This window comes from Lampetra planeri, chromosome 40 (genome assembly GCF_965212315.1).
Source record: "Lampetra planeri chromosome 40, kcLamPlan1.2.h2, whole genome shotgun sequence".
In the NCBI taxonomy this organism is placed as follows: Eukaryota; Metazoa; Chordata; class Hyperoartia; order Petromyzontiformes; family Petromyzontidae; genus Lampetra; species Lampetra planeri.
This window is the reverse complement of record NC_136146.1, coordinates 4571889-4590490: the sequence shown is the minus strand read 5'-3', so window position 1 is coordinate 4590490 and position 18602 is coordinate 4571889. Positions and strand designations below refer to the sequence as shown.

At 47.8% G+C, this 18602-nt stretch overlaps 1 protein-coding gene across 2 annotated transcripts in view; it reads right to left on the bottom strand.

Annotated features, from left to right (window-relative positions):
* The window catches only part of G6PD (glucose-6-phosphate dehydrogenase), a 32794-nt gene extending 14766 nt beyond the window's left edge, over positions 1–18028 (bottom strand). For both annotated transcript variants that reach the window (XM_078612957.1, XM_078612956.1), the window contains exons 1-3: positions 17779–18028; positions 7859–7896; positions 268–376 (exon numbers count right to left, since the gene is read on the bottom strand). In XM_078612957.1, coding sequence (XP_078469083.1) covers positions 268–376; positions 7859–7896; positions 17779–17901 — 270 coding nt within the window. In that variant the 5' untranslated portion in view covers positions 17902–18028. The remainder of the gene's footprint in view (positions 1–267; positions 377–7858; positions 7897–17778) is intronic.
* Positions 18029–18602: the final 574 nt, after the last annotated feature.

The window sequence follows — 18602 nt, the reverse complement described above, 5'->3', positions numbered from 1 at the left end:
ATGACTTTGTCAGCGATAAGGGGCCACAAGGAGCCGGGTAGGTTCCTGGGTTGGCGTGTAGATTTCACACGTGTGGATTTCACAGGTGTGGATTTCACACACGCCACCACCGCCACCAGGAGCTCGGTTTGGCCAGCAGCTGCATCGGCAAGGAATTGCAGGGCCTGCACCTTCACCTTCGTTCATAAACAAAACATCTGACTCGAGCGAGGTCGTCTCTCCTCCCCGTCCTCCGCCGTCCCCCAACGGAGGCGGCTTCATCGTCACCTTCAGGAAGGGCAGGCAGCGCTCGCGGATGTCCTTCATGGTGATGGCGGAGCGTGCGTACCCGATCACGTACGTGTCGCTCGGCAGCAGCCCATCCCTGAACAGCCACCTTCACACACGCGCAGGCAATTCGAACAACGGCGGTTGACGGAGGAAAACTGCATCGCTAAGTGGCGACCAAATCGCCCGCATTTGGGAAATCGCATTGGGGTCATTCAAGTAGCCCAGCACGGTTCTGTCCGAAAACATGAATGTTCTCACGCTGAGATTTATTCAATAAAAGCAACATGAATAAACCAATTTTGGTCCGATGAACCAACTCTTTGTGTGTATATATATATCTTTGTAGACCGCATCCCAGATGTACATGCAAACTAAGTTGTGTTTCTTCTGTGACTTCATAATGTGGCGAAATAAAGATTTTACCAATTGGTGAGGCCCATTTGCATCTGGTGAGTTTGCTTGCAAGTCCCTGAGTGAAGGGTAGCAAAGCAATGGTGGCCTTAAAAGAGCTGATAATTTTTTGTTAGATTTTAATCTATTCTGGCTTCATCTATGACTAAATCACCCAGGAATCCACTGAATCTCATCAGATCTCGGAAGCTGAGTGGAGTAGAGCCTGGATAGTGCTGGGATGGGTGACCTCCATTAATTTAATTTGACCCGCCTATACTGGACATCTGTGAAAAAGAGCTTCATAGCTCATCGGATTCCGCCTACAGTCTAAATAAAGATTCTGATATCGGCTGCAAGGTTCTGCTTCGTTGTGTGCAGTGTAACAAAATCCATCGTTGTACTGTACTTCTGTGCCCCCCATCCGCCATCCAGTGGATTGATGATCAAGCAATCCATGACATGCCTACCAAAGACACTACAAACGAACACCCAGTTTAAACCACAAGCAGACGAAAACCAGATTCAAACCCAGGTTCTCGGCACCCGCTGGCGCATTTGCTCCAGCGCAGACATTACGCACCCCCCTCCCACCCTCCTGAGGACACGCGCCCACCTCACAAGCAGGACCTCTGGAGATAACGAGGGCATTCGATTAATTGGTGTTAATGTGAGAAAACGCGAGATGACGCGAGGGTGTCACCGTGTGAGCCATGATAATCTGAACTAATTAAAGTGTGGCCCCTTTGGTGGATTAAAGGCTAATGTTGATGGATGGAAAATGTGCCTCGTTAAGAGTTTAGCGTACTGGCCGTGTTCGCAGAGAATATTTGTGCCCCGCATCATTTGCTTGCTGCTCGCAACCAATATTGGAGAATATCGGTTTCCCTTTCAGGAAATAAAAAATATATAATTCATGTTTGCCTGTATCCGTGCATATTTGACCAAAACTTTAATTTTGAAACTACTTTCTAGACTTAATTGTGAAACGGCTGCTCGATTTAATGTATCGTTTTAACATTTCATGACATCTGTTCCGGCCTAACTTTACTCGAATGTCTAAATAAACCCTTCCCCCGAACCTCTAACACCAAGCCTATCAAATAACCCAAACACCTAACCTTTCACCACTCCCAATTAACCCCAACACCTAGGCAGTAACCCCAACCACCGAACTATAACATCTAACCCTAGCGTTTGCCCTGAACCTTGGGGTACACACATGTATGAGGGACCAAATAAGTCACCAAAATATCGTTTCTGGGGGCACAAATATTTTGGGGGAACCAATATTTATTTAAACCGTCAGGTTACACCATGATGGGCTCAAACGTGATGTCACACTCTAGGCAGGAGACAATCCACCCCATTGGGAATTTGATTGTCACAATTTGGGGGCCTAAATTGAAATCCACACACTCGATTGCCTTTTTTCCCCAGTTTTTTTTATTACCATTTCATTTTCATTGGTCATATTTGTTTTCTGTTTACAGTTTTGTTTGCCCAGATACAATACAAGTAGGTTAACATGGAAAGCTTTGCACAGATGGATTCAATGATTCACGAGTTGCACTGCCACCTATCTGTTAGCCACCTCACAGCCCCGGGGCTCTGACAGTTTCACAGATCCACCAACATTGGCCTCCACAGCGCTGCCTGCGCTGCCTGCGCCCCCCGCGCCCCCCGGGCTTGTGACAACTTTCCATGACATTTTTTTTAATGACCAAACCCGCCACACTCGAGCACCCAATTTAATCACGGGTGGCTGAAGCCCCGGATCCAAACCCCACATCTCAGCGGCGCTAGCTCGGTTTCGCTGACGCGACCGGACGATGTTATTCTCTCACGCGGGGCACCACTATTATTATTTTAATTTTCTAAAAGCTGACGAGCCAGCCAAAAGGTTTCAACTCGCTGCGGCGCACCGAAAGGTCATCCAACTGCTGTGACCCCCTTCGGCTTGTTGTCAGAGTGCACGATCGCTTGGCGGATGAGCGAGCGCGCCTTTTAATAAATGCAGTGCGTTTGATTGATGACGGTGGAACCCAGGGTTACCTCAGTCAGGTACATTCGAAATAATAACCGACTTGCGGCGACGTCACTCCCTCGCAAAGCTCTTCTGCCGCGCGGTCCCTTCTCACCAATTCACTTCTCACGACTCCGTCTCAGAGCGGTCCGCCAGCCCCCCACTATAAGGTTACCCCCCCCCCCCATTGCTTGCGTGCATCAGTGCGCCCACTCCTGGCAATTTAACCTAATTGGCCGAGGTGCGGAGGTGATGGGGGTTAATGTGCGAGCCGCAGGCAAGTCGGGTCACGCCTGGCACTTTGCACCACTGCTGTCCCATTGAGCAGCTCACTTTCTCCCTTAATAATACATTATAATATATAATTATTATATATATTCGCCGTACAGGTTTCCTTCGCGCTACGCGGGTTCGATTGGTGCGACTTACGCATTGTAAGTATGTGGCTAACGTATTTACACTCAAAATTCGCTCTGCGCGGTTTGAATCCACTCGGGTGCGGAGGCTATGCGGTCGAACGTGGGACAACATTGTGTGTGTGTGTGGTGTACACGATACTCGGCAGACAGCTGTCTCGTGCGGTGCATTGTGGGTTGGGTGACTGTACGGTCCGTGCTACGTGATCACGCTTTGTGGGCCCTTTTTTGGAACGAATCTACTCCCGCGGAGAGCGAGGGAAACCTGAATATAATTGCTTAGAGCAAATCGGTTCCTGAATACGCTCCCAGCATGTGGACAAAAACGTCGGGCATCGTGCGCCGCTAACCATAACGCCATTTGCACCTTCCCGGCACGTTATCTGGCAAAAACAAATTATAATAAAAACAAAAAGCAATCGGGGTTAATCCTCCGACACTGCAGCCGACACAATTTCCATAATGGTAATGCACATCAATTGTGGACTAATAGCCTATGTGCGTTTTGCATCCCAGCCAATTAAAGCAACGAATAAATGTCCTCCCCATACAACTGTAGCCTACTGCCGATTGCAGTCCGGCCACAACCGCTCGCACAAAATGAGGGGTACGTGCTGGGGAGGCCATGGGTTTAAGTGCCGTTGGTTACGGGGGCGCGAGGGACGGGTTTGACCGCACTTCACCACACCGGTCAGTGCGGGATGGTGAAAGAAAAACACATTCTGTCCCGTCTCCCTTGCGGGGTTCCCGACCGGAATGGGTGCCCCCCTACACGGGATAGCCACCTCGGGCGCGACCGGCAAACGAGCTCCAATCTGATCTCATGAGATCTCACGAGCTTGGATGGGTGACCACCATGCAACGCGAGGTTCTCATAGGCTGGCTGTGGAGTTGTGCGCCAGAGGACCGGTTCAGAAATGACTCGCCATTGATGTGAGCCGTGGACGTATGGTGAACGTCTTTCGTACCGTGAAGCTGCCAACCGCGCTAATCGGAGGTGCAAATCGCGGCCTTGGCTGGGAATCGAAACTCAGGTTTCCAGGTGCGTAGTGCAGTGTGCAAACCACTGCACCACTGCTCAACCACACTAGGAAATATTCAACGTGGGAGTAAGCCCACATTAAATCAACGTTCCTCCATTTCAATTATATTTTAACAACCTAGGGCAAGGTTGTGGGCTCAGTATCCACAAGAATCAAAACACTATAATCTCCCCAGTTGCGCTCAAAGAAGCCATTACAGAAACCGTTTGTGCGGTAATTCACAGCTTAATTATACAACTGGTGTTGCATGTTAATGCATTTTAATGAGCATCGTGTGTGTTTTGTACACAATTAACAATGCAATTTGTTGCATACACAGGTATAGGGTTACACTATAGCTCAGTGTAGAGCAGCAGCCCTAGACAAACAGAGAGGTTTGGAGGTTCAAACCTAGGCTTGGGTCAACATGGACCTATAATTAACATCATCAGCAGCAACATTACCATCCCCATCACGATTAGTAGAAACATAATTATCATCAGTACAAAACTCATCATCGGCAGCAAAGGTAGCACTATCTTCATCACAATCATCATCACCATCGTCATCAACAGCGGATCAAAATTAAATCGTGCGCATCGCCTCTTCACAGGAGCACGACCTGCTGAGTCTGCTCCACTTTGTACAGGGAAGTCAATGTGCTGCCTCTTGTGGAACTACAAAAAACCTGGACGCACCCTGTCATTGGCACCCACCCCCCCCGTCGTGTGCTGTTCAGGCCTTCATAGGTGCTCACTGACAGCACTTGCCCCAACACTCTCCTAAGGCTATACGGGGGATCTTTGCCTTTGTGCGAGCGCACTTCTCTTCATGTGATACGCCGCTACGGACGGACGGACTCGATGCCGGCATGGAAATGTGGAATTTCTCCAATCGCGCCGTGTCGCTCTCCCCTCGATCAGCGTATTTCCCCAGGCCTCGTCGCGACTCAATTATAATGGCAGATGCCGCACGAGGCTCGGGTTTAAATCGCTCGCCCGGGGGGGGGGGGGCACGCAGCTCAGCCGATTAACCAAAAGCGTGAGGGGGGGGGGGTGTTTGGATGGTCGTCTGTTCATCAGTCTATTTCATGGTTTTATTAAAATTCCTGTCTATCTACCGCATTCATTTCGACATCGACGCGTCCGTCGACTGCACTTTTTTTAATGTATCGGCCCCTGTATCCGTGTTAACTATTCTGTATAACTGTCTGTTGTTTCATTTCAATGTCCATGCGCGTCTATGTCAGCGATGATCACATTGATGTCTGTCGATAAATCCAAACTCACCGCGGCACGCCTGCCACGTCGCCGCGACACCACCGGCTGCCAAGCACCGTGTTCGGACAACTACCCCCGGAAGTGGATACTGCAGAGATACTGACGCCAGACCACATTAACCAGCGCTGAGAAGTACCAACAAAAAATAACGCCCCCCCAACCCCCATGAGCCGCAACGCACGAAGGAGGCCATCATCCAGCAGTGGATAGACAAAGGCTGTTGGGTGTGTATTATAGAGCGGAGAGTGCCGGTTTGACAACGCGAATCTCACATCCACCACCACCGTGTACAGTTGCCGACTGTGGCTTGTGCGTGCGCACGAGAGAATTACATGGGAAATCCTCTTTGTGAAAGCCGGCAATAAATAATCGGGTCAGGGCCATTTATAACGTGGCCCACATTTGACTGTCGAGTTGCCTGCTTTGGCATCGTGTGACAGTAAGGTTCTGAAAATGCTTCCAGTGAATATGCCCCGAACTCACCCAACTCAAGCACCCAGGCATCATTCTCACCACCAACTCTTCATCCACCGACTCGGCTACTTAATCAACATTCTCACATACTGCCGTCGCCAATTCATTTATAGACTCACTTGGGCCACACACTCCACTCATCACAGTATCCTTAGAGTCACTCGCTCGTCCACTTTACTCAGCGACTGTATTCACTTCAGTCACCGAATCACTCGCATAAATGCACCCAGTGACCCACACTGGACTATTCACCACTCACTCACTCACCTATAAACTCACTAATTAACTTAAACCGCAGGTTTTTTCATAGCCAATGCAAGGGTACCTTTTTTTTGGTTCGGCCACGGGGAAGGTTTCGTGCCAAAAGTTGTCATTTGACCCCTCAACCACCTCACATTTACAAAGATATTATTTATATGCGCCTATGCATTACTCATATTCTGACCAATAAAGCTCAGCTTAATACTTTAACAATAATAAGAAACAATTGAAATGCCAATTGAAATAGAAGACCAGTGAAATTGTTTTATTACAAATTTGTTTGAACATTTTTTTACGCGTAGGCTGTTTGAAACCAATATTATTCACAATATAGTTTTTGGGTTAGATTGCGTAACTGTGTAATCGGCAGTGAAAAGTCGTGCTCAATTATAAATGTTGTGCAGTGTTCTCTAACACACAACCGGTGTACTCAAACAGTAACTAATCGGCGCCCTTTGTTCACGAGACAACCTTACGAATTGGCCGTGTCAGGTTGGAGGTGGTTGTTTGAAATAATTTGCGTATTAAAAACGCAAACCTGTCAACCCCTTATCAGTGCCTACCCAATTCAAGACCAATTCAGACCTTATTGGTCACCCCCTGCCATTAGAAATCTCAACGTTCATTCAAAGTCCCATCACAAGGGAGAAACACAAACAAATACACTTTTTTTTGCCTGTATTGAAACGTCTGTACGCCATATGGACCTGAAAACTCAATTTCCCTGTACAAGAATACGAGTAAGCCGTATGGGTTGACAGCTATGAAAGCGACCAGTCCCATATGACGAGGCAATGGGACTGGACCCTTGCCTTGGCAGTTTCTGATGTCACGCTAAATGCACAGAGTCGCCCAGACCGATGGCGTTCAAGTAACGCGTTTTAATTGCCAACATTTTTCTCGTGGCGTTCAGCTCTCACGTTGTTTTACATTAAATATAGCCTGGTTGGTCACTGGAACAGTGTCCCGGATAGGACGAGGATCAATTGATGAGATTTTAAGTAAATTTTTATTAATTTTAATTATTTTTAGTCGAATATATATTGTTGATCTCTTAACTGTGATTCTAGAATATGCGATTGTTAGTTTTATGTTAGATGCCTGGGCGAAAAGTGAGCCAAGTTTTTTGCCCAGTCCTGGCCAGCTGACTCAAAAAACTAACTCAGATTATTTGGCCTCACTTGATTTTACGTGTCCGTTACCTGATGAAGGGGCGACACGGTGACGAGATGTTAACTCCCTCGCCTGGCATGCAGGTCGTGGGTTCGATCACAATCGTGATGCCTGTATATTTGGAGTTTTCATGCTCTCTCCGTGGTGGCGTGGGGATCTTTCTCTGGGTCCTCCGCTTTTTCCCTCCACATTTAGAAACACGCTCTTGGAGTATTTGGCTGCTATAAATTTCCACAAGCCAAGCCACTTCGTTGAACTATATAGTTTAAATAGTTTGAGTAAAACATCGTCATAAGTTGATGATAAAGTAATTAGTGAAAAGTGTCAAGCCAGAAATGAGGGAGGAGGGGCTTTAGCAGTCAGAATCTGATTGATACAATGGCATGGATAAATAATATATTTGTAAATGCAACAATCTTGTGGGGTGGTGGATGGAGGGTTAATGACGATAATTTTGGCATAAAACTCACAAATTAATGAACTCATGCATCCAGGCATCACCATCATCCTCACCTCACTCACCCACTCGCTCGCCACAGCACTCACCAGAGTGTCGGATAAATTTTCTTCTTGGCCAGATCTCCCTGTAAGAGATAGAATGAGACAGAAGAGTGCAAAACATTAACACAATTAAAGCCATTCCGACAGTCATAATCGCTTACTCAGAGTGACGCATATACACACACACCCTGCACGCACGCAAATAATGATGCGCCGATTCAAATTCTTTACTAAATGACAGCCTGATAATCATAACAGCACGAGTCTTTCGCGAAAGACTTCCAAATATGAATCTGCCCACGCCAGGTAGAACATTACTGTGTAGGCTGCTCACACGTCCCACCACACGTCGTCTCTTTGTTTCCCATTCGACAGAGAGCCGTACAAAAGACACAAACCGTAACAAGGGAAGGGGGCGCAGAAACCCCGCGGACAAAATCCCTGGAACTCGGTGCTCTTGGGACTTTAACGCGTTCCTTCAACATGAAAATACCCTCGTGTTCTGTGGTCGGCCGTTGACCGCACACGAATCAAACACGAGACGTGCCAATCTCCTAAACCCGGTGGGGGCCACGCAATCGGCAGGAGACGGCGCGGTGCGGCGAGTCGGTCTGAACACTTGTTTAAAATATCAATCAATTCGGTAGGCCAATAGCAACGAGAAACTCATTCCAAGGAATGTCGATTTCTCACTCGACTACCAACAAATAAAAAGAAATACACAAATGTTACCGTATTATACGACGAAAATAGTAGCCACGAAAAGCCAGAATAAAATGAAGTTTATAAACATAAAAATCTGATTATATACGTCCGATAGGCGCAGGATTTATTCACCACCCCCGATTAGCACGATTGGCCACGTACGGTGCGAAAAAAGTTCCACGTACAAAGATTGTAGAAGTTCCACATATACCAGAAACCAACGCAGTCTCTGAAATCTTCACTCATAATCGGCTTCACCGACAGTGGGGAAACCCCAAGCAAGCCACAGCTTAGAATGAAGCGGTGGCTAACACCAAACTCTCTCCCGTTACCCCCTCTCCATCTCTCTCTCTCACCGTGGCGCCGAACATCACGAAGACATGGCTCTGGTTGGATGACGATCCCACATGGCACTCGCGTCTCGCCGCGCCGTGCACGGAGCCCATGTGTGGGGGGTCTCACGCCAACTCTCCGCGCAGCAGCACGTGGTCCCCAACGCAGCCACCGCCACCGCTACCGCCCCCCGCCGATTCTCTGTGCGCACGTCTGCCTGCTCGCCGTCTTATGATCACAACTGCTCCTCCTCCTGCTCCTGAGCCCCCCCCGTCTGGACAGCTGTCACTGGTTTTAGGTGACTCTGCCAGTGAGACCCTCCCTCTGTCTGTGCCGTTGAGGTGTGTGGCGGGGGGGGGAGTGGTCAACGGTACGCTAAGTGGTGGTGGTGGTGGTGTTCATAGTGGCCGGTGGTGGTGATGATCGTTATTGTGGTCATGATGGTCCTGGTGACGATAATGGGTGGTTGTGGTGGTGATGGGGGAGTTGCAATACGAACCCACTGGGAGCAATGCCCGTTAGTGGCTGTTATATAAAAAAATCCCTAGGAAAATGTTATTCAAATTATTCGTACAGTGAAAAAAATCGTGGTGTATGTATTATGTAATGCTTTGCAACACGTGTTCGGGTAAGTATTTTATTATTTTATTCGTTCGACAGAAGCCAATGGATAGAAATAATTATTTTAGCATATTTGCAAATATAATTTTTTTCCAAGGAGTAGGTCTCCAAGTTTTGGGGAACACTTTGATCAATTTATCCGGTTTACAAGAGGGCAAAAACCTAATAAAAACTCAACTTTATACTAAAGTTTCGTCAACAATTCATTATTGTTACAAGCGTCGTGTGATGAAGTATTTAATTGGGAATGCTCACAGACCGAATCGGTACAGCCTGCGATCCAGGTTCGATCCCGGACCATGGATTATGGTCAGGCAACAACCTGAGCAATCCGCACGAACCAGCGTGGTGAAGTATGTTAAACAAACCCCTCCCCCCCCCATGACCAACATGGCTCAGGGCAGGCCTCCAATCCGGAGACGAATAAACGAACGGCGTTTTCGCAATCATACGTCAGTCGAATCCAGCTTGTTTAAATTACCAATGTGAAAAACTGATTGACTTGTTTCAAGCCACGCTTTGAGGACAGTGCCACACTGTCCACCCGCAGGGAGGAGCGATGTCCCGCTTGTCATTGATGGCTCCAGGCAGCTGCGCGTCCGATGGAAATTTTAGTGGCCAGATCTGGAGGACAGCCAGTGGTGTGTGTGGGGGGCGAGACCCGTGGCGGCAGGATGTCGACCTGACTGCTGCGGCAGACACACTGGGGTTCGTTTGGCCCCGCGACGCGAAATCCCACAGAAATCTTCAGGACAATCAGCAGCAGCAAAACGTGCCTGGGTCTTCCGAATTTCGTGAGTAACGGAGCTGGTAGCGCATTCGCCACGTGAATTATGCCTGCCGAGTCGAACAACCGAACGTGCACAGCGAACGGATGCTTGGACAAAGTTATAAATAGAGCGGCTACAGCTTAAGGGGGGTGAGGCTGGGGGGGGGGGACTTGCCGGGTTTTTTTTTCTACAAGAGAGTTGCTGGGGTTAGTGCGAGGCGCGTCGGAAGACGCCGTGGGATCATGTTGCGTCTGGTGAGACGCCGCTTGCAAAGTTCCTTATAAGTTGACAACTTGCCCGCCCGAGGGGGGCACGTGGGCAAGGCGGTGGTGCTCAACGGGCAGCCCCCTGCAATTGCTCACTCGCGCGCCGCTGCCGCTGGAAAAAGAGCCTCCCCCACTACCGAGGCGTGAAATCTTGAGAGCATCTCTGCAGGGAGTTTTGGCCTACTCTTCCACACTGGTTAGACGTCACGGAGCACCGACCTGCCAATCTGTCAACCCTTTGATAGATGCGTCAGGTTGACCATCGGGTAAGTCCCGAATAGCAACACAACTTGATAACATTGCATTCACATTGGATCACCCATGACTCTGTGTTACACACGCATGGACAGAGCTAACGTGACACTGCTTTCAACCTCAGTTGGAGAGCAACGAAAAACAAATGTAATTTATTTTTGAATTGCACCAACACCGCTCGTGACAACGGAAAGTCAGTTCTTAAAAATCTATCTTTTATATATATAAAGCTATTTTGTGCATTTTTTATTCCAGCTCTGTGGCAATTTCCTGCTGGTTTAATGTCTCTCCATGCCGTGTCAGTTGTGGGGATTGCTTGACCACACTTCACCACGCTGGTGAGTGTGGGCAGGGGGTAGGCGGAGTTCAGGACCAGTTCAGATATCATTCGTCATCTGATGTCAGCCAACGGCTGGGCATCGACCACTGGAATAAAGTCTATAAATGCCACAACCTTTATTTTTATTGTCCATCAGCATGCGGGCATTCAATACGAATATTTAAATCTCATGTACTGATGAATATGGTCTATTTGGAAGCAGACCGACTGCCTGAAGGCGACAGGACAATGACATTGGTTGAATTATTTAAAGCAAGTGTCTGAAATCGAAATGCCGCCCCCTGCCGATCTGTGCTCCTAAATGCAAATCATCCGGAGCGCCCCTTAGCGGCACAGTGTTGTTGTAGAGTGTAGGGCAATGATGGGCTGTGTTGGGTGGATGAGGACCAAACGACAAGACCCAGGGAGATATTAAAGTGCTTTTATCACCGATCAGCTTTCCCCATCCTTGGCTCGGCAATATCAGGGTTAGTATCATTTATGGTGACTAGCCGAGGCTCAAATGTAAAGGAGAAATGTGACGACCAGTTTGGCTCGACGACTACCACTGAGAAAGAAACTTGGGTGAGAATTCGGTTCGATTCAAGTCTTACCCTTTCTTTTCTCCAGTTGTATCCCCATTCTGCTATCGGTCTCCTGCCATGAAACTCAAGTTACGGGGTTCATAGCGCAATGTACAAACTGCCCTTATTCATATCCACATTATCTTGACATGCAAATATATTGTTCTATTAAGCCTTCAGACAGTAGGGACAATTCCTGTTCGCAAACTACTTATCTATATATATACACACACAATGGTAGCACAATTGTAAGCGCACCTGGCAAGTGATATCCAAACCGGTCCTAGGTATCCCCTTTAGTCAACCCACAATCTCCAGTGAAGTACGGTCAAATGACCATACATGCCTACACAAAGCTTACACTATCCGCTACAGTGATGTGGAATTTTCACGACCGGGCTAAGGGTTTTAAACAGAGATGAGAAGTGCCCCAAGTTTCTTGAAAAAGCGTGACTTTGAAAAATTGTGCAAAGTCATTGAGCAATGAGTAATGTTCAATAGCAGTGTGGCTGCACTGTGAGGATGTATCCTGTTGGCTCGAGGGGCTAAGAAGGCTAAGAGCGAGAGAGTAGAAAGCTGGTACACCAATGAGGTCCTGGATTAAAATCTGGGATTCGGCCACTCACAATTAAGTGAGGTTATGGTCTCAGCCTGGTCACCAATTACTGCACCAAAGACCCCGTCGCACAGCAAGGCTGCTTCGGGCCAGCGGGCGCTCTCCACTAAACCATTTTACATTGTAGTTGAGGGTTCAATCCCAACTACAACAGGCTATGGAGTGACCTCTTTAGGTGATAACAAATACAATTAAAGCCATTCTCAATACACTGCTGGATGAAGGCCTCTACACATGTCAGTCACGAGTTGTTTTTCCTCTCCAATGTCGGTCATGGGAGGGAGGGGAGGGCCGGTTCTGATACGACTCACCACTGATGTTACCTGTGGCCGGGAATTGAACTTGGGTTTCCAGGTTCGTCGTGCAGTGCGTTATCAAGTGCCATGAGGTCCACCCCCGTGGAATGTGATTAGTGCGTGAAGTAAAACAATCCCTCAATCTATCACAGGCGCACCGTGCACTCGGGAAGAGGAGAGCCTCCCCATGATGTGCAAGTCCTCATCTAGCAGTGGATTGATAAGAGCTGTGCATGCATTAAAATGTAATGCAGAAACGCATGGACTAGTAATGTGCACCCTCTGCTGGACAGTAGGTGGTAAAGACGTTACAACAGGGGGGCATTACGTGCTGTAACAGGTGTCGCACGTAACTCCACAAGTTGCAAAATCGAGTCTATAAACTGAAACGGTAATTTTAATCGTCTTTATTTAACCATTATTAGTCTTATGTCTTGTGCAATAAATTATAAAATTTTAATTCGTCGAATGGCATTATTGTGTGTTGTGTGTGTTTACAAGCAAATTATTTTAGTCAATCCACTCCAGAATGATGGCTCCTCCAAGCGCCACGTGGGTTATGGGAGTTATTTTCCCACGTCGCCACGCTGGTCAATGCGGGTTAATTAAGAATGTTCTAAAGTGGTGGACATTCCTCGCCGTGAGCGTACGGGTCGGAAAACGAACACCGACACAACGGAAAGCAATCTGAAAAACTGCGGAAGCGTGAAGAAGGAAAAATACACGCTCGGAATGACAGTGCGAGGAGGAGGAGGGACACGTGGACTTCGAGAGCACATGGGAATTGGATAGACAAGGCTGACGGTTATCACGAAACATTCAGTGGGCTTTGGGCAGGAGCGCATAGCAAGAAGGGACGATGGCCGATGGTCTGAAGGCAGCCAGAGTGTGGAACATGCCCCACAGTCCACAACACCACTGGACAACACGGAGCGATGGGATCGGCTCGTGTGCGGGCGATGCGTTGCGACATGGCAGGGACAGTGAGGAATGACGGCAGCATTGGCAGGCCTTCATGCAGCAGTGGAAAGATCGTGGCAGCCAATGGCTAAGCCTTCCACATAAAGACAATTAACGATGTGACAATTGCGTTTATATTACCGTACCCTGACAGAGGGATGTGGACCTACGTGGCAAATCGTCGGCATTGGTTCAAGCAAACTTGTCTCTGCTCACAAGACACTGCATGTCAAAACCGGTCCATAGTTGGCGTGTGTTGAACCAATGCTGCTGAAATGATGTGCTCCCAGAAGGTCATGTGGCTGCTAGGGATGTGTAAAAAACTTTTGTGGAGTGAGGCATCTTTGTCTGCTTATTTATTTTGAACCTAGGTAACAATAACCAGACGCTGTCTCTTTCGTTTATAGTCTTAGACATATAGATTTCGATAAGTGCATAACTTCAGTGGCATTGATACAAGAGGACTCCGAATCGGTTTCGACACACCAGTTGCCTCATCAGCACATATTGTCTGCCTACTTATTTGATTTACGACTGCAACAAAGATATGAACTGGGTAGCACCGGTACCATCGCAGAACGTCCATTAAAGAGCCTCAACTTATTGTGCCCTTCCTGCTGAAATAAATAAAATATATCTAAATCTACGTATGCATACTGTTACTTATATTCTCCACAACGACGCGAATTATGAATACGAACCTATGTAGCTCGGTTGTTAGCCGAGTGCACTGACCACGAGGTTACAACCCTGAGCCACAAAGGTGGGTACTTGTAAATACGGCACTGTTTGAGCAAGCCATGGGTTTATTGCAATCATTGCTTGCCAAGTTTAACAACTTGTTTAAAAATTTACCGAGTTGCGTTATTAATCCCAACGAGATTCACACCATCGGATTTAATTAAAGATTATCTCACCACGTAAACAATGTCGCATATATTATGCACAACCAAACAGAGAATTAGATATCTGCTATGAAAACACACGAGAGACATCGCTCTCCAAATCAAAAAAAGGGCCATCGCCCCTTTTAGTGTCGTGTTCTTAACGAAGGTGTTGAGTTTTGTGTTGTAATTTTCCAATGCAGCAACACAAAATATGGATAGCGCATTACATATTTATAATGCCACAAACGGGGCTTTGAACCCAGGCCCTCCGTTCGGTGGTGGTGGCGGCGAGGCGGTATAAACACATTCCTGCGGAGGGAGCTGGTAAGGAACGTTGGTTGCTCGGTCAATGGGCAGGGTCAACGACGGCGTGGTGTATTCCGCAAATATGCCCGACTGTGAGGGCGGGCACAAGCCGGCGTGAGTAGGTTAAACGTTGAGTTTTATAAGGGCACCACGGGGTGACCAGCCCCTCCCCCCACCCAGCCCCACCCCCCCCACCCTCCCCACCCTCCCCACCCCCCCCCTCCCCACCCAGCCCCTCCCTGCACGACGGACGGACACAATAATCCCCTGTGGGCTGGTGTAACCAGGAGGTTCCTACCAGTATCATCAGCATTACCAATACACTGAGCACACACAGTGTGGACCAAAGTACACGACGACAACAAGACTGGTTCCTCCTTCACAGCACTGCTGTAATAAGGTTGTGCAATATTGACTTCATGCAAATTATGTCATGGGCCCCAAAAAGCAAAGTTCAAACTCGCCCATATCCTGATGCGAAAAAAACCGCAATGCAAACTTTCTCTGATATTTCGTGCCCTTTCAGAATCAGAATATTTATTTATACTGCAGGGGGAATCCGATGAACTCTAAAGCTCCTTTTCGCAGATGTCCAGTAGGGGCGTGTCAGAAAGTTACACCAGCGAACAATACGATAGGAGTGCAGAGTATAGGAAAGGAATGCAAATCACAGAATAAAACTACTTTTTAAATGTAATTTACCGGGTAAAACCCATTCAGCCATTGCTATTGCAGGGCCTGCACCTTCCCCACAAGGTGAATAACACAGAGGACCAGGACTAATCAATGTAGAATATAGTCCACAGGCCAGGGCAGGTATTGGTGCAACGTAAGGTCGCAAAAGTTCAGTGGTTACAATTAATTTACAAGGCTAATACGAGTAAATTATTTCTTAACACACTCTTTGCACAATGCACTGTTATTGTCCACATAAAGACAATGACCCCACTCTAGTTACTACCGACAAGTCACACATCTCGCCTGGGCTTATGGACTGAGATTTGTAATGATATATTGTACGTATACGAAGTGAACAAACAGGTTATCAATTTAACCAACCAAAAACATCGTAGGACTTTAGAATAAGGCGCGATTAACTGGCAATTCCGTAAATACAAATATTGACGAGCTCCGTTCAACCTTTTAAAACGTCCTGAGTAAACGCCTCATTGGAAGCCCCCAAACATCGCAACCCACCCTTCTGGCTCTGACATTCACCTCCTCCAAGACAGTGGGTGTGTAAACACCATAAACAACATCAGAACATCACCAAATGGGAAACTTAAAGACACTAACCCACAGTGATTACAATCCAGCATCTGATCTCTGTATATTTGGAGTTTGCGTGCCTCTCTCCCCGTGGCCGCATGGATTTTTCTCCGGGTCCTCCGGTTTTCCCCTCCACATTTAGAATCAACATGTGTTTAAAGTAGTTGGCTGCTCTAAACTTACACGTGATAAACCACTTCTTTGGGCTCTCATTTGCCGCCAGGTCGCTTCTGAAAAAGCTATATATAGCTCAAGTGGGCCTTACCTGGTAAACTAAAAATAGTTTAGCCTTATAGAACAGTAGATAAGAGCCAATGTAGTCTGCGCTCCTTCAACGGATTATGAAGAACAGCGAACTCTGCAGGAATCTTTCAATCCCTGAAGCCCTCTCCCCCTGGACAATTGACACTTTAACTCTGTGCAGGCATCACGCGCAGAGATTAGTTGGTGATGCCAAGCGGTGGCGACCGCGTTATTTCAGAGTTGAGAGGTCCCTCTATTGGCAATACAATATTGAGTAGAACTAATGAAACTAAAACAATACGTACAATTAAATCGAGTATATGCAGCATCACAGCTTGTGCCGTGTGCGATACATGCACGGAAATGTGTGCGCGTGCAAATGCACATGAGTTTATTCATTTATGATGTTAGGAATATGGCACATGGCAAATGTATCTTTTAAAGTGAATACTTTAAAAGGGTAAAGGAGCAGCCCTACAATTGCTGGCCCACACCAGTGCTGGTGGATGGGGCCTCCACTATTGGGCACTCTGGAGGGCCCATTCTTCCATGCCATTCGGGACCGTCTGTACAAGAAAAAAGTATAACCCGTAAAAACAAAGTTTTTCACTATAAATCCTTTAGATGCGTGGCGGCTAGAGTCCTCTCGTCCTCTGGCTTGAGATGGCTGCCACCTATGGGTCAGATGATTGCATTGCACCATTAAGCAATTGGTAATTAAATATATTTTTGTCCTAAAAAGTGTAAAATTTTGGAAAAACTTTTTTCACGAACATTAATTGTCACGCACAACGAGTCTGTGTGGAAAATGTCAGCTCGATTGGATCACGGGAAGTGGGTTAAAACACGACCGAAAGATTTGCACGGTCCTAAGCAAGCAAGCGAACTTAATATAAAGGATTTAAAAAGTACTGCAACAGTAATTTTAACAAAGCCACTGTTACAAATCACCAGGTCGAGTGAAATGTGGAGTGAAGTGTGGGAAGCTCACCAAGTGACACGTCTGGTTAACAAGTTCTTGGAAGCGTAGGCCAAAACAACACGTGTACATCGTAAACTAAACCTATGAGATGACATCTCTCAGTAGCGAGTGGATTGCAGCGACAGTTTTTAGATGTTTATTTGACCAGATAGGGCCCATGAAGCTGTAATTAGCTCTGTTTTAGAAGCGACCTGTCCATCGCAAACTATAGCTCAACGAAAAGTGGCTTATCAAGTGATCGTGCGGCTTAGCGGCCAAACAGCACGCAGATCCTCGGCATCGGCACGAGCCAAGCAGTTGCAGGGGCTGCGCCTTCCAACGTCAAGACTCCTCGTTAAACTCTCGCCTCTAACATCATCATCCTCCTCCTTGCCAACATCATCATCATCCTTCACTCACACGCTCCACTGACCGCGGGCTTTTGTTGCGACAGGAACTCCGCACGACATTCGCGTGTATACCGCGCAGATATTAAACAAAAATCGAGACATCACCAAACGGGGTTCCGCCTCGTAAATGGATCCGCGAAAATAAAATGAACGGGGAAACGAACCGAAGCGCCCAGGACAACGAAAAAATGTGTCTCCTTCTCGTGGAAATCCTCGTCGTCTCGAAGCTCCTGCCGCAGGAGGTCCATCACGTCCGCTTGGGACAGGTGCTGATGACGGTTGTTCATCGATCCAAACCCCGTTACCGATCTGTTCCAAACTAAGCAATAAACCAAATAGAAAACAACGCAAAAAACCCAAAAACAACGCGCAACCAGCCCGGAGCCAAACACTTCCTCATCAACCAGAGCCCGAGGCGCGGGCGCCTTTAAGTAGTCCGCATGCCCCGCCCACAATTTCCGCCTCGTCCAATCGCGGCCGAGCTCTCATTGGCGCGAAACCGACGCCGCAGTGAGACGCGCGCGGCGATTGGACGAACACAAAAATTGCCCCGGTCCCTTTAAATAACAGCCCCCCCAACTACCTGGCGCCCGCCCCCCCCCCCGGCTTTCCCTGAACTTATTAATATTCATGAGACGTTATCCAATCAGAGTGGAGCTTTTATTAACTCGAGCCCACGCTGCGATGAGACGCGCGTATCGATTGGATGACAATATTGATCCCACCTTACACTCCCCCCCCCCGTATTTTCCACATCATCTTTTCCAAGCGGCGTTAATATTCATGAAGCGTTGTCCAATCACGAGCGAGCTTCCGTCGACGTGCCCACGCTGCGCGCGATGAGACGCTCGTTTGCCATTGGCTCGTGGCTCTTTTCTAGGGCGTGGCCACGAGAGCTTGCCCAATCATATGTCTCCGCGGTGACGTCACGCCTACGAGCGCGCCACGTGCGCTTGGGGCCACAGCGGCTGCAACGTTGGCGGGGAGC